General features: G+C 45.0%; 1 protein-coding gene across 1 annotated transcript in view; it reads left to right on the top strand.

The window, feature by feature from the left end:
• MCF2L2 (MCF.2 cell line derived transforming sequence-like 2) overlaps window positions 1-13,435 on the top strand; it is a 508,793-nt gene that overhangs the window by 55,034 nt on the left and 440,324 nt on the right. Inside the window, exon 2 of the mRNA XM_044288562.1 lies at window positions 5,975-6,058. Coding sequence (XP_044144497.1) covers window positions 5,975-6,058 — 84 coding nt within the window. The remainder of the gene's footprint in view (window positions 1-5,974; window positions 6,059-13,435) is intronic.

Raw genomic sequence — 13,435 nt, 5'->3', positions numbered from 1 at the left:
TGCATCCCACACAAGGAATCAAGTCTGGTCTAGGACATCACCTTCTATTTTGATAAATCTCCTTGCGTTATGTCCATTTGTAGATTTACTACTTTATGCCTCATGCAGATGACTGTATTTTTATTCTGCGTGCTATTCTTTTATAAAATCAATAGCACACAGACCTTTAAAAGTCAGTGAGGTCATGCACACATTTGGGGTCATTTATCAACAGGCTCGGACTGCCCCACAGGGGTACAGGAGAATCCCCCGGTGGGCCCCTGAGCAAGGTGGGCCCCTAGTCTCCCACCCCCTGCACAAGTGGCACATAACACATTAGATTTAGTGTACTACATACATATATTCAATGTACAGCACCTCAACCAGCCTATGTTCATAAAAAATACTTGTTAGATTGTATCCGTATGGTGGGCCTCTAAAATACATTTTACTGGTGGGCCCTAGGTACCCCAGTCCGACACTGTTTATCAAGCTGGTGTAAAGTAGAACTGGCTTAGTGCAAACAATCAGATTCCACCTTTCGTTTTCCAAAGGAGCTGTGAGTAATGAGAGGTGGAATCTGATTGGTTGCTATGGGCAACTAAGCCAGTTCTACTTTACACCAGTTTGATAAATGTCCCCAATTGGGCCATTTATCCTTCTTCCTGACCAGGCACATTTGCTGTTTTTTTAGTACATGCAACTTGGAAAGCTATAACTTTTTTTCCCGTTTCTGTAAAAAAAAAAAATTGCGCCTTTTGTCAATAATATATGGGGCTTTACTTTTTTGTCATTTTTTATTGTAGTTTATTGTTTTTTTACTTTGTTATGTTTGTTATTTTATTTTACACTTTGTGCCCACTATAAGGTAATACAAGACCTTTAGGGGACATTTAACTTGACATTTTTTTTTATATTTCTCCTGTAACAGGGGCTGACATAGTATCCCCAGTAACAGGGAGGATGCAGCCCCCAGAGAGACTGTACAGCACTGTACAACCTCACTGGAGAGCTGATCTGGATCTGATAAGGCCCAGCCAGCTGTGCAGACTTCCGACCCCCGGAGATGACCGATGGGACTGGAGCATTGCCGCTTCTTGATCTCTAAACACAGTGCTCGTTGAGCGCTGTGTATAGAGCAAAGATGAAGACATGGACAGTGAGCCTTCTCCATAGGGAGCCCTGCTGTCACTCTCTGCGGGCTCCCCCGCTCCCGCATCTGCATGATTAGTGTGCAACTACAATCTCCGCACAGACGGTTAAAACATTGCTTATTGCCTGGACTTATATAGTTTACAGGTGGTCGGCAAGTGGCTAACAGATCTGGGTGCCTGATCCGGGAATCTCACTGCAGGCCCTATACTTGTCCATTTTTGCGGAGATGACTAGCCTTTTCTATTGATCGGAGTGAGAGAAAACTGGAATGCACATGGACGCTATCTGTTTTTCAAGAATCTGTTTGTAGAACAAAAATCTGGTACGGCCGTGTGCATGAGGCTTTAGTGGACATAATTCTATTTTTCCAGTATTGGGATATGGATTGCTACTTAATGCCAACCATAGGAGGATGTGGACAAGCTGAGCTACTGCATACGTTCCTTCTTTGTTGCAGCATCAGTGGCTCTTCTTATGGCACATACTGTATGCTTTTGAGATGTACATTTTCTTTAAAGAGAATAAGTAACATCTCCTTATTATAGCAACTACTCGTAATCCCCATTGGGGATTGGAGCATCTATTGTTATGACTCTACGTTGTATTATTCCTGCTAGAAGTTATGAATGAATTACTAGCATTTTGTAATAAAAGTCCAGATGGTTGTTACCAATTGGGCGTGTGTCCCTGCCCAGTCTGACACTGCCGGCACAGAGTGGATAGTGTCAGACTGTGCAGGGACATTAGTACCCCCTTCATTGCAAACTGCTAGTAATGTATTCATAATTTCAAGCAGGAATAATAAAGGAATGGCACATTATAGATTCATAAGGATAGATGCTTGGGAATTCTTATTGCAAGCAGGATTCAAATAGTTAATAAAACCTACATGTCAGTAGAGGTTATGGGTCCTCTTTAATCTATGACTGAATAGGCTATCATGGAGAAGGGGAGTGGGGAGGAGGTGCTCTCACCCTTTTCTATAGTCCCCAGGGAAAGTGCTGTGGCTGTGACATATCAGGATATCAGCACCGATGATTGTTTTTTATTTCTAATCACTGTGCCAAGCACATTATCCAGCAAGTGACCATCGGTGGACCTTCATAGCAATGCTAGTGCTATTTTTAGGAAGATCACTGACATTTTAAGGAAAACACAATAGTCAATAAGCTGTCAAGGTATTAACCGGTATCACCAGTGAGTTGTCTCTGAAGAATATATCCTCCTGTAGTCTTAGGAGAGATAAGTGCCTGGCTCAGGGATAAGACCTTGTGTGCAGGGCAGGCTATGTGTCACAGCTGCTTCTTCCTCTGTCCATGGCATACTGGTGTTCAAGATGTGGCCAGCAGATGCCCAAAAATGTAAAGCTATTCACCTTGGTTCGGATAACAGAAGGAGAGATGGCATCATATCATTATTTCCTTGGAAGGTGCCTTAACCTTGAATATGCTGCCAGGAAGTGTATGTACACATATTCTCTTATACTCTGTGGTGTATGTTTAGACAGTGTGTTCTTTGGGCATTTACACCTTCATAAGGGTCTTTAGGAATATTTCTGTAACCATTTTCTGTTAATGCTACAGTTATACTAAATTATGGCTGCATTAAACCTCAGTCATCTTGGGTACATTATTGTTTGCTGCTGTACCCATTGATAAAGCGCATACACTATATAGCATCACCATTTCATACATGTGAACAGTTAACTGGGAATCCTTCTGTTTTCATGTGATAAGCAAAGTATAACACAAAGGAAAACATGTATCCCAGCCATTCAGGCGTTAAACAATATTTTAAATATAATTTAATATTATTCTACATAAATGTAATAGAATAAATCGATTATATCATTCTAAGGCCTTATGTTTGGGTTGGCTTGGATGCGGACCCATTCATTTCAATGGGGCCGCAAAAGATGCGGACAGCACTCCGTGTGCTGTACGCATCCATGGCTCCGTTCCGCGGCCCCGCTAAAAAATATAACATGTCCTATTCTTGTCCGCGTTATTCGGAAACGAATAGGCATTTATATTGCCGGCGCCTTCCGTTTTTTGCAGATCCGCCGTTTGCGGACCGCAAAAAAACGGCACGGTCGTGTGCATGAGGACTAAGTGTTATTTATATACTACATCAGTTATCAGTTTCACCACATACTACTATGTCTACTGGCCATTTTCTTTAAGAAAGGCTTCCCCTTCCACTTTCCCCCAGAATACCACAATCAGAGCAATTTTGGGTATCTTTCATTTTCCTGTCTTTATTGGTAATATATATTTTTTGCCTTGTTGATTTATGATAATATTGGCAAGCATCTTCTAGCTTCATAAGCCCATTTGCATTCAAGAACTGTTGGGTTTTCAAGGATTCAGACAATGTACAATTTTTTTAAACCTTAATGGCCTCCTGCCATTCTTTATAGCAAGGATGCCCAACCTGCGACCCTCCAGCTGTTGAAAAACTACAACTCCTAGCATGCCTGGACAGCCTGCAGGTATTAGAGTATGCTAGTAGTTGTACATTTGCTGGAGGGCTGCAGGTTGAGCATGCCTGCTTTATAGGAATCTGATGTATCTATAATATACTGTACTTTATTCTTTTAAATACAATTTCTTAATTCACCTCTTGTTTCTTAATACCTTTTTTATACCAACCAAGTTCCTTAATAATATATTCTTTATAATACTCCTTAAATGTTTCCCATGCTATCAGTCCTGACACTAAGGCCCCTTTCACGCGGGCGAGAATTCCACGCGGGTACAATGCGTGAGGTGAATGCATTGCACCCGTACTGAATCTGGACCCATTTACTCCGATGGGGCTGTCCACATGAGCGGTGATTTTCACGCATCACTTGTGCGTTGCGTGAAAATTGCAGCATGCTCTATATTGTGCGTTTTTCACGCAACACAGGCCCCATAGGAGCGAATGGGGCTGCGTGAAAATCGCAAGCATCTGCAAGCAAGTGCGGATGCGGTGCGATTTTTACGCATGGTTGCTAGGTGACGATCGGGCTGGGGACCCGATCTGTATTATTTTCCCTTATAACATGGTTATAAGGGAAAACAATAGCACTATTAATACAGAATGCTAAGTAAATTTGGGATGGAGGGGTTAAAAAAAATAATAATAATTAAACTCACCTCATCCACTTGTTTGCGAAGCCCGGCTTGTCTTTATTCTTCTTCTTTGAGGACCTGGGAGGAAAAGGACCTTTGGTGACGTCACTGTGCTCATCACATAGTCTATCACCATGGTGATTGACCATGTGATGGACCATATGATGAGTGCGGAGCCATCACATGGCAATCACATGGCCCATCACCATGGTGATGGACCATGTGATGAGCGCAGTGACGTCACCAAAGGTCCTTTTCTCCCAGGTCCTCAAAGAAGAAGAAAGAAGACAAGCTGGGCTGTGCGAACAAGTGGATGAGGTGAGTTTAATTTTTTTTTATTAATTTTTTTACCCCTCCATCTCTAATTTACTTAGCATTCTGTATTAAGAATGCTATTATTTTCCCTTATAACCATGTTATAAGGGAAAATAATAAAATCTACACAACACCTAACCCAAACCCGAACTTCTGTGAAGAAGTCCGGGTTTGGGTCTGGGTACCAAACATGCCGATTTTTCTCACTCGCATGCAAAACGCATTAAAACGCTTTGCACTCGCGTGGAAAAATTGTGCATTTTCCCGCAACATATTCGCATCCTATCCGGCTTTCACACTCGACGCCCGTGTGAAAGAAGCATAAACCTCTGTTGATATAAAAAAAATACTACAATTTCATTTTTATCTTTTCATGTGCATCCAAAAGATCAACCCCAAAAAAGATGCAGTCTCATCCTACCCCTTGAAAGTGGGTCAGTTAATCCACACACCACAGATAACGGAGAATGCACATATCTATACGTGATAAAGGTTTGTGCACTTATGAAAAACACATGGTCTTGTTCCTGCCATAAATCATACCAACCCAGTTCCTGTACTATATTTTTTTAGTGTAGTGTTTCCTTACCTACTCTTACTGTATCCAAACCTATCCTGTGTCTGAACTTTCAATATGGTTCAGGCTTGAGGGTCTCATATTTCAGCTCTGCAATTTAATAAAGTCGTCTGGAAGAAGAAATAGGAACAACAGTGTAAGGGAAAATCCACCTCATTTTCTGTCCCATTCAGCTGATCCAGCATAATTTTCTTTTTCCTATGAGATACAGTCATGGTCTGAACTTTTACTTTGTGTGTGTTTTTGAAAGCTTGGGAATTTGATGTGAAATTCTCCTAGACTATGCATTTCGAGATGTGACCAGCATCAGCTTTCTAGTTAAACGATGTTATCCTTTATTTTTAGCATTAGTCAATTCCTTATTCCTTTGCAGAACTATTCACTTAACACAGTCATGAAAGAATAAACTTCAGAAAAGTTCAGTGAGCACAGTGTATAACAAAGAGGACCCAGTGTAAGCCGTGAAGCCTCATGGAGGAGCTAGGTCCTGGCGGCCGTCTACCACACAGCGAAACCATTCACGACCAAGCCAAGCCTGGTTTCTGTAGAGTGCTTAGGGGCAAAGGCTGGTCAGAGAACTGTATCCAAAAGTTTGGCAAGGCTCAATTCTCAGAGTTAAACATGAAGAGGACATATAGCTACGTATGAATAAATGACTGCGATATGTGAGCATTTACACACTAAAAAAACTACAGGGGCGAGAGAAGAAGGTTGTTTACAGCTAGAAATGATGTGGAAACAGCTGAGCTGTCCCTCTCTCTTCTGCATTGCATGTTTGGTCAGTGATATTGTGCTGATGTGACTCAATTAGGATTTTTCATTAAATCTACAGATGAAATTATGCAGCAAGAGATCAGGCCGCTGCTCGCTGTCGATATCATGGAACAGCTACACAGACAGTTTGCTACTTTGCCAGGTAAGTCCTTCATTGTTCTGCCAAATAATGTGGGAATCAATAGCGTTTGAAGTTAATAACTGTGTGTTTCAACTAACTAAATAGAGGGGGGGGGGGGGGGGGGTCTAAAGTGTAAACAAGAAGTATTGTGTGATAGAAGCCCTAGTTATATTGCAGCCAGCAATGTTACGAACAAATGTTTTTCATCATGATCTCTATGTCCCCAAAAATAAAAAATCATACATGTATTTGTAATATATAGTTAAAAAAAAAAACATATATATATATATATATATATATATATATAAACACTCACCTAAAGAATTATTAGGAACACCTGTTCTATTTCTCATTAATGTCTAGTCAACCAATCACATGGCAGTTGCTTCAATGCATGTAGGGTTGTGGTCCTGGTCAAGACAATCTCCTGAACTCCAAACTGAATGTCAGAATGGGAAAGAAAGGTGGGCTACAACAGCAGAAGACCCCACCGGGTACCACTCATCTCCACTACAAATAGGAAAAAGAGGCTACAATTTGCACAAGCTCACCAAAATTGGACTGTTGAAGACTGGAGAAATGTTGCCTGGTCTAAAGAGTCTCGATTTCTGTTGAGACATTCAAATGGTAGAGTCTGAATTTGGCGTAAACAGAATGAGAACATGTATCTGAGGAAAGGGATTTAGGGATCATTATTTCAGAAGACTTAAAGGTAGGCAGACAATGTCATAGAGCAGCAGGAAATGCTAGCAGAATGCTTGGGTGTATAGGGAGAGGCATTACCAGTAGAAAGAGGGAGGTGCTCATACCGCTCTACAGAGCACTAGTGAGACCTCATTTGGAGTATTGTGCTCAGTACTGGAGACCATATCTCCAGAAGGATATTGATACTTTGGAGAGAGTTCAGAGAAGAGCTACTAAACTGGTACATGGATTGCAGGATAAAACTTACCAGGAAAGATTAAAGGACCTTAACATGTATAGCTTGGAAGAAAGACGAGACAGAGGGGATATGATAGAAACTTTTAAATACATAAAGGGAATCAACAAGGTAAAAGAGGAGAGAATATTTAAAAGAAGAAAAATTGCTACAAGAGGACATAGTTTTAAATTAGAGGGGCAAAGGTTTAAAGTAATATCAGGAAGTATTACTTTACTGAGAGAGTAGTGGATGCATGGAATAGCCGTCCTGCAGAAGTGGTAGCTGCAAATACAGTGGAGAAGTTTAAGCATGCATGGGATAGGCATAAGGCTATCCTTCATATAAGATAGGGCCAGGGGCTATCCATAGTATTCAGTATATTGGGCAGACTAGATGGGCCAAATAGTTCTTATCTGCCGACACATTCTATGTTTCTATGTATCCATCATGCCTTGTTACCCCTGTGCAGGCTGGTGGTGGTGGTGTAATGGTGTGGGGGATGTTTTCTGGGCACACTTTTCTGACCATGTCCATCCCTTCATGACCACCATATACCCATCCTCTGATGGCTACTTCCAGCAGGATAATGCACCATGTCACAAAGCTTGAATCATTTCAAATTGGTTTCTTGAACATGACAATGAGTTCACTGTACTAAAATGGCCCCCACAGTCACCAGATCTCAACCCAATAGAGCATCTTTGGGATGTGGTGGAACAGGAGCTTCGTGCCCTGGATGTGCATCCCTCAAATCTCCATCAACTGCAAGATGCTATCCTATCAATATGGGCCAACATTTCTAAAGACTGCTATCAGCACCTTGTTGAATCAATGCCACGTACAATTAAGGCAGTTCTGAAGGCAAAAGGGGGTCCAACACCGTATTAGTATGGTGTTCCTAATAATTCTTTAGGAATTTAGCAAAAAACGGAACAGCACCTCCTGAGACTAATCGCAGGTGCAAGCTACCCGGCAATAATACAGCAAACAAATAAAGTAGCAGCACACCACTAAATGCACTAAGACTGAGTATACAGGTGAATATGTGAACAGGGTCAAATACATGACGCCAATATTATTATTATTATTATTATTTACTGCAAATGCAGTAAAGAAGCTATTAGCGCATATTATTGATCAAAAATATGTCGGGCCCACCTACCCGGCGACAAGGTTGCTTCTTATCAGGTGGGACCTACTCTAACATGGAGGGTCCAGCTCCATTTTCACTCTGATTTAAAAACACCAAGGGCTGGGGGATGGGCGAGGAGTGCTAAGTTCCAAAGAGGATGCCTAGTCCTCTATAATATACATATAAGCAAAAAACGGAACAGCACCTCCTGAGACTAATCGCAGGTGCAAGCTACCCGGCAATAATACAGCAAACAAATAAAGTAGCAGCACACCACTAAATGCACTAAGACTGAGTATACAGGTGAATATGTGAACAGGGTCAAATACATGACGCCAATATTATTATTATTATTAATAATAATAATAATAATATTGGCGTCATGTATTTGACCCTGTTCACATATTCACCTGTATACTCAGTCTTAGTGCATTTAGTGGTGTGCTGCTACTTTATTTGTTTGCTGCTATATATATATATATATAAAAGAAGAAAAAAATAAAAATTTAAATTAAAAATGTATATATATATATATATATATATATATATATATACTAAAAGCAAGCAGCACTCCAACATATAAGGCTACTTTCACACTAGCGTTCTGCTGTCCGCTCGTGAGCTCCGTTTGAAGGGGCTCACGAGCAGAGCAGAACGCTTCCGTCCAGCCCTGATGCAGTCTGAATGGATGCGGATCCGCTCAGACTGCATCAGTCTGGCGGCGTTCAGCCTCCGCTCCGCTCGCCTCCGCACGGCCAGGCGGACAGCTGAACGCTGCTTGCAGCGTTCAGCTGTCCGCCTGGCCGTGCGGAGGCGTGCGGATCCGTCCAGACTTACAATGTAAGTCAATGGGAACGGATCCGCTTGAAGATGACACCATATGGCTCAATCTTCAAGCGGATCCGTCCCCCATTGACTTTACATTGAAAGTCTGAACGGATCCGCTCAGGCTACTTTCGCACTTAGAAATTTTTCTAAGTTATTAATGCAGATGGATCCGTACTGAACGGAGCCTCCGTCTGCATTAATATGATCGGATCCGTTCAGAACGGATCCGATCAAGCGCAAGTGTGAAAGTAGCCTAATAAAGTGAAAAAAAGAAAGTTTATTTACCCATATTGTGTTGAGACGTTTCTCTCTTTACCAGAGCCTTTCTCAAGCAAAGTCACAGGACAAAGTGAACAAGCTATATACCCACAAAACATTACATCATAGTGTCACATGACGAATACATCAATCAGTGAACTTAACCCTTAAATGTGTCAACAATACATCAATTGCAAAAAGTACAAAATGTCTATGGGTGTACAATCTATTATTAAAATATCTCATATTCCATATCTAAATTATCCGAATACAATTCATAAACTATTGTGTCCAAGCGTACTGCTTTCTTAAAACTTCCTACATACATACAGAAGAGGATTCTTTACGGTAAGAGCAGTGAGACTATGGAACTCTCTGCCTGAGGAAGTGGTGATGGTGAGTACAATAAAGGAATTCAAAAGGGGCCTGGATGTATTTCTGGAGTGTAATAATATTACAGGCTATAGCTACTAGAGAGGGGTCGATGATCCAGGGAGTTATTCTGATTGCCTGATTAGAGTCAGGAAGGAATTTTTTATTCCCCTAAAGTGGGGAAAATTGGCTTCTACCTCACAGGTTTTTTTTGCCTTCCTCTGGATCAACTTGCAGGATAACAGGCCGAACTGGATGGACAAATGTCTTTTTTGGCCTTATGTACTATGTTACAAGGTGCATATGCATGTGTACATTCAGCATTGAACTAGTTAAATATCTAAAGTGCCAGGTGCTAATGATTAAATGCGCTGAGGGGGAATAGCATCTATGTTGTGTAAGGACACACTGACCCGGTGCAACGCGATCCCATGTGTACTTCAATGCTGGCATTGGTGTCTAGAAAACCTCACTACGCATGCCCTGGATTCCGTGCATAATGCCTGCGTCAATATGACGAAAATTAGCTGTACTGGAGTTTGCGCAGACTGGTTCTTCCATCCAGCTGCCATATTGGAAAAGGTCGCTGACCACACATGCCACAGCGCAGGCACCGAGACTTCGTGTAGGTCCCGATTATATCCATCCGGCCAATGTCATTCATACTTTTCAAACACACGGGCTGTTTAATAGTGAATCAACGTAAGAATCAGCTGTTCACCGTCAGGTGCATGCTATTCTTAACCAACACAGGGAAAGTCGGATGGAGACTAGCAAACAAATGCCGCATCTATCGCTGTTATCCCTTTGGATTCTAAAAAGCACAGTGGAAGAGGGATCTCCTCTACAGAAATGTATTCATACACTAAAGATATCACACGTGGAAGAGCCGTCCATAACCAGAGTACGCAATACTGGTACATACAGTAAAACCCAAAAATATATCTATTTTATGCATATCCATAGGATCATGTAGCCATCAGACCAGTGTATCCCACAAACGTCCTTGTGTCATTCCATACCTAGCGCATTATCTAAAATAAAGAAAGAAAGAAAAAGAGAAATTAGTAATCAATTTTTAAAGGATTAGACATTTAGGTCTGTCCCAAAAAATACAACCTAAGGCCTCATGCACACGGACGTTTTTTTTCACGGTCCGCAAAACGGGGTTCCGTTGGTCCGTGATCCGTGACTGTTTTTCCGTCCGTGGGTCTTCCTTGATTTTTGGAGGATCCACGGACATGAAAAAAAAAGTCATTTTGGTGTCCGCCTGGCCGTGCGGAGCCAAACGGATCCGTCCTGAATTACAATGCAAGTCAATGGGGACGGATCCGTTTGACGTTGACACAATATGGTGCCATTTCAAACGGATCCGTCCCCATTGACTTTCAATGTAAAGTCTGGAGTTCTGTTATACCATCGGATTGGAGTTTTCTCCAATCCGATGGTATATTTTAACTTGTAGCGTCCCCATCACCATGGGAACGCCTCTATGTTAGAATATACTGTCGGATATGAGCTACATCGTGAAACTCATTTCCGACAGTATATTCTAACACAGAGGCGTTCCCATGGTGATGGAGACGCTTCAGGTTAGAATATACAAAAAAACTGTGTACATGACTGCCCCCTGCTGCCTGGCAGGTGCTGCCAGGCAGCAGGGGGCAGACCCCCCCCCCCCCCCTGTTTTTAACTCATTGGTGGCCAGTGGGCCCCCCCTCCCCTGTTGTTAACTCGTTGGTGGCCAGTGTGCGCACCCCCCTCCCTCCCTCCCTCTATTGTTTTAATACATTGGGGCCAGTGTGCGCGCGCCCCCCAACCCCCCCTCCCTCCCTCTATTGTTTTAATACATTGGGGCCAGTGTGCGCGCGCCCCCCCAACCCCCCCTCCCTCCCTCTATTGTTTTAATACATTGGGGCCAGTGTGCGCACCCCCCCAACCCCCCCCCCCCTCCCTCCCCCTATTGTAATCATCATTGGTGGCAGCGGAGTAGAAGATTTTCCTACTTACCTGGCTGCTGGCTGCTGCGATGTCTGCGTCCGGCCGGGAGCTCCTCCTACTGGTAAGTGACAGCAATGCGCCGCACAGACCTGTCACTTACCAGTAGGAGGAGCTCCCGGCCGGACGCAGACATCGCAGCAGCCAGCAGCCAGGTAAGTATGAATCTTCTACTCCGCTGCCACCGATGATGATTACAATAGAGGGAGGGAGGGAGGGGGGGGGGGGTTGGGGGGGTGCGCACACTGGCCCCAATGTATTAAAACAATAGAGGGAGGGAGGGGGGGTTGGGGGGGCGCGCGCACACTGGCCCCAATGTATTAAAACAATAGAGGGAGGGAGGGGGGGTTGGGGGGGCGCGCGCACACTGGCCCCAATGTATTCAAACAATAGAGGGAGGGAGGGGGGGTTGGGGGGCGCGCGCACACTGGCCCCAATGTATTAAAACAATAGAGGGAGGGAGGGAGGGGGGTGCGCACACTGGCCACCAACGAGTTAACAACAGGGGAGGGGGGGGGGCCGCACAATGATATTCAAACTGGGGAGGGGGGGGTCTGCCCCCTGCTGCCTGGCAGCCCTGATCTCTTACAGGGGGATATGATGGGGTTAATTGTACTATCATATCCCCCTGTAAGAGATCGGGTGCTGCCAGGCAGCAGGGGGCAGACCCCCCCCCCCCTGTTTTTAACTCATTGGTGGCCAGTGGGCCCCCCCTCCCCTGTTGTTAACTCGTTGGTGGCCAGTGTGCGCACCCCCCTCCCTCCCTCCCTCTATTGTTTTAATACATTGGGGCCAGTGTGCGCGCGCCCCCCAACCCCCCCTCCCTCCCTCTATTGTTTTAATACATTGGGGCCAGTGTGCGCGCGCCCCCCCAACCCCCCTCCCTCCCTCTATTGTTTTAATACATTGGGGCCAGTGTGCGCGCGCCCCCCCAACCCCCCCTCCCTCCCTCTATTGTTTTAATACATTGGGGCCAGTGTGCGCGCGCCCCCCCAACCCCCCCTCCCTCCCTCTATTGTTTTAATACATTGGGGCCAGTGTGCGCGCGCCCCCCCAACCCCCCCTCCCTCCCTCTATTGTTTTAATACATTGGGGCCAGTGTGCGCGCGCCCCCCCAACCCCCCCTCCCTCCCTCTATTGTTTTAATACATTGGGGCCAGTGTGCGCACCCCCCCAACCCCCCCCCCCCCCTCCCTCCCCCTATTGTAATCATCATTGGTGGCAGCGGAGTAGAAGATTTTCCTACTTACCTGGCTGCTGGCTGCTGCGATGTCTGCGTCCGGCCGGGAGCTCCTCCTACTGGTAAGTGACAGCAATGCGCCGCACAGACCTGTCACTTACCAGTAGGAGGAGCTCCCGGCCGGACGCAGACATCGCAGCAGCCAGCAGCCAGGTAAGTATGAATCTTCTACTCCGCTGCCACCGATGATGATTACAATAGAGGGAGGGAGGGGGGGGGGGGGGTTGGGGGGGTGCGCACACTGGCCCCAATGTATTAAAACAATAGAGGGAGGGAGGGGGGGTTGGGGGGGCGCGCGCACACTGGCCCCAATGTATTAAAACAATAGAGGGAGGGAGGGGGGGTTGGGGGGGCGCGCGCACACTGGCCCCAATGTATTCAAACAATAGAGGGAGGGAGGGGGGGTTGGGGGGCGCGCGCACACTGGCCCCAATGTATTAAAACAATAGAGGGAGGGAGGGAGGGGGGTGCGCACACTGGCCACCAACGAGTTAACAACAGGGGAGGGGGGTGGGGGCCGCACAATGATATTCAAACTGGGGAGGGGGGGGTCTGCCCCCTGCTGCCTGGCAGCCCTGATCTCTTACAGGGGGATATGATGGGGTTAATTGTACTATCATATCCCCCTGTAAGAGATCGGGTGCTGCC

The sequence above is a fragment of the Bufo gargarizans genome, chromosome 4 (genome assembly GCF_014858855.1).
Source record: "Bufo gargarizans isolate SCDJY-AF-19 chromosome 4, ASM1485885v1, whole genome shotgun sequence".
In the NCBI taxonomy this organism is placed as follows: Eukaryota; Metazoa; Chordata; class Amphibia; order Anura; family Bufonidae; genus Bufo; species Bufo gargarizans.
The sequence above is the reverse complement of the archived record's forward strand: the minus strand, read 5'-3'. Positions and strand labels throughout refer to the sequence as shown.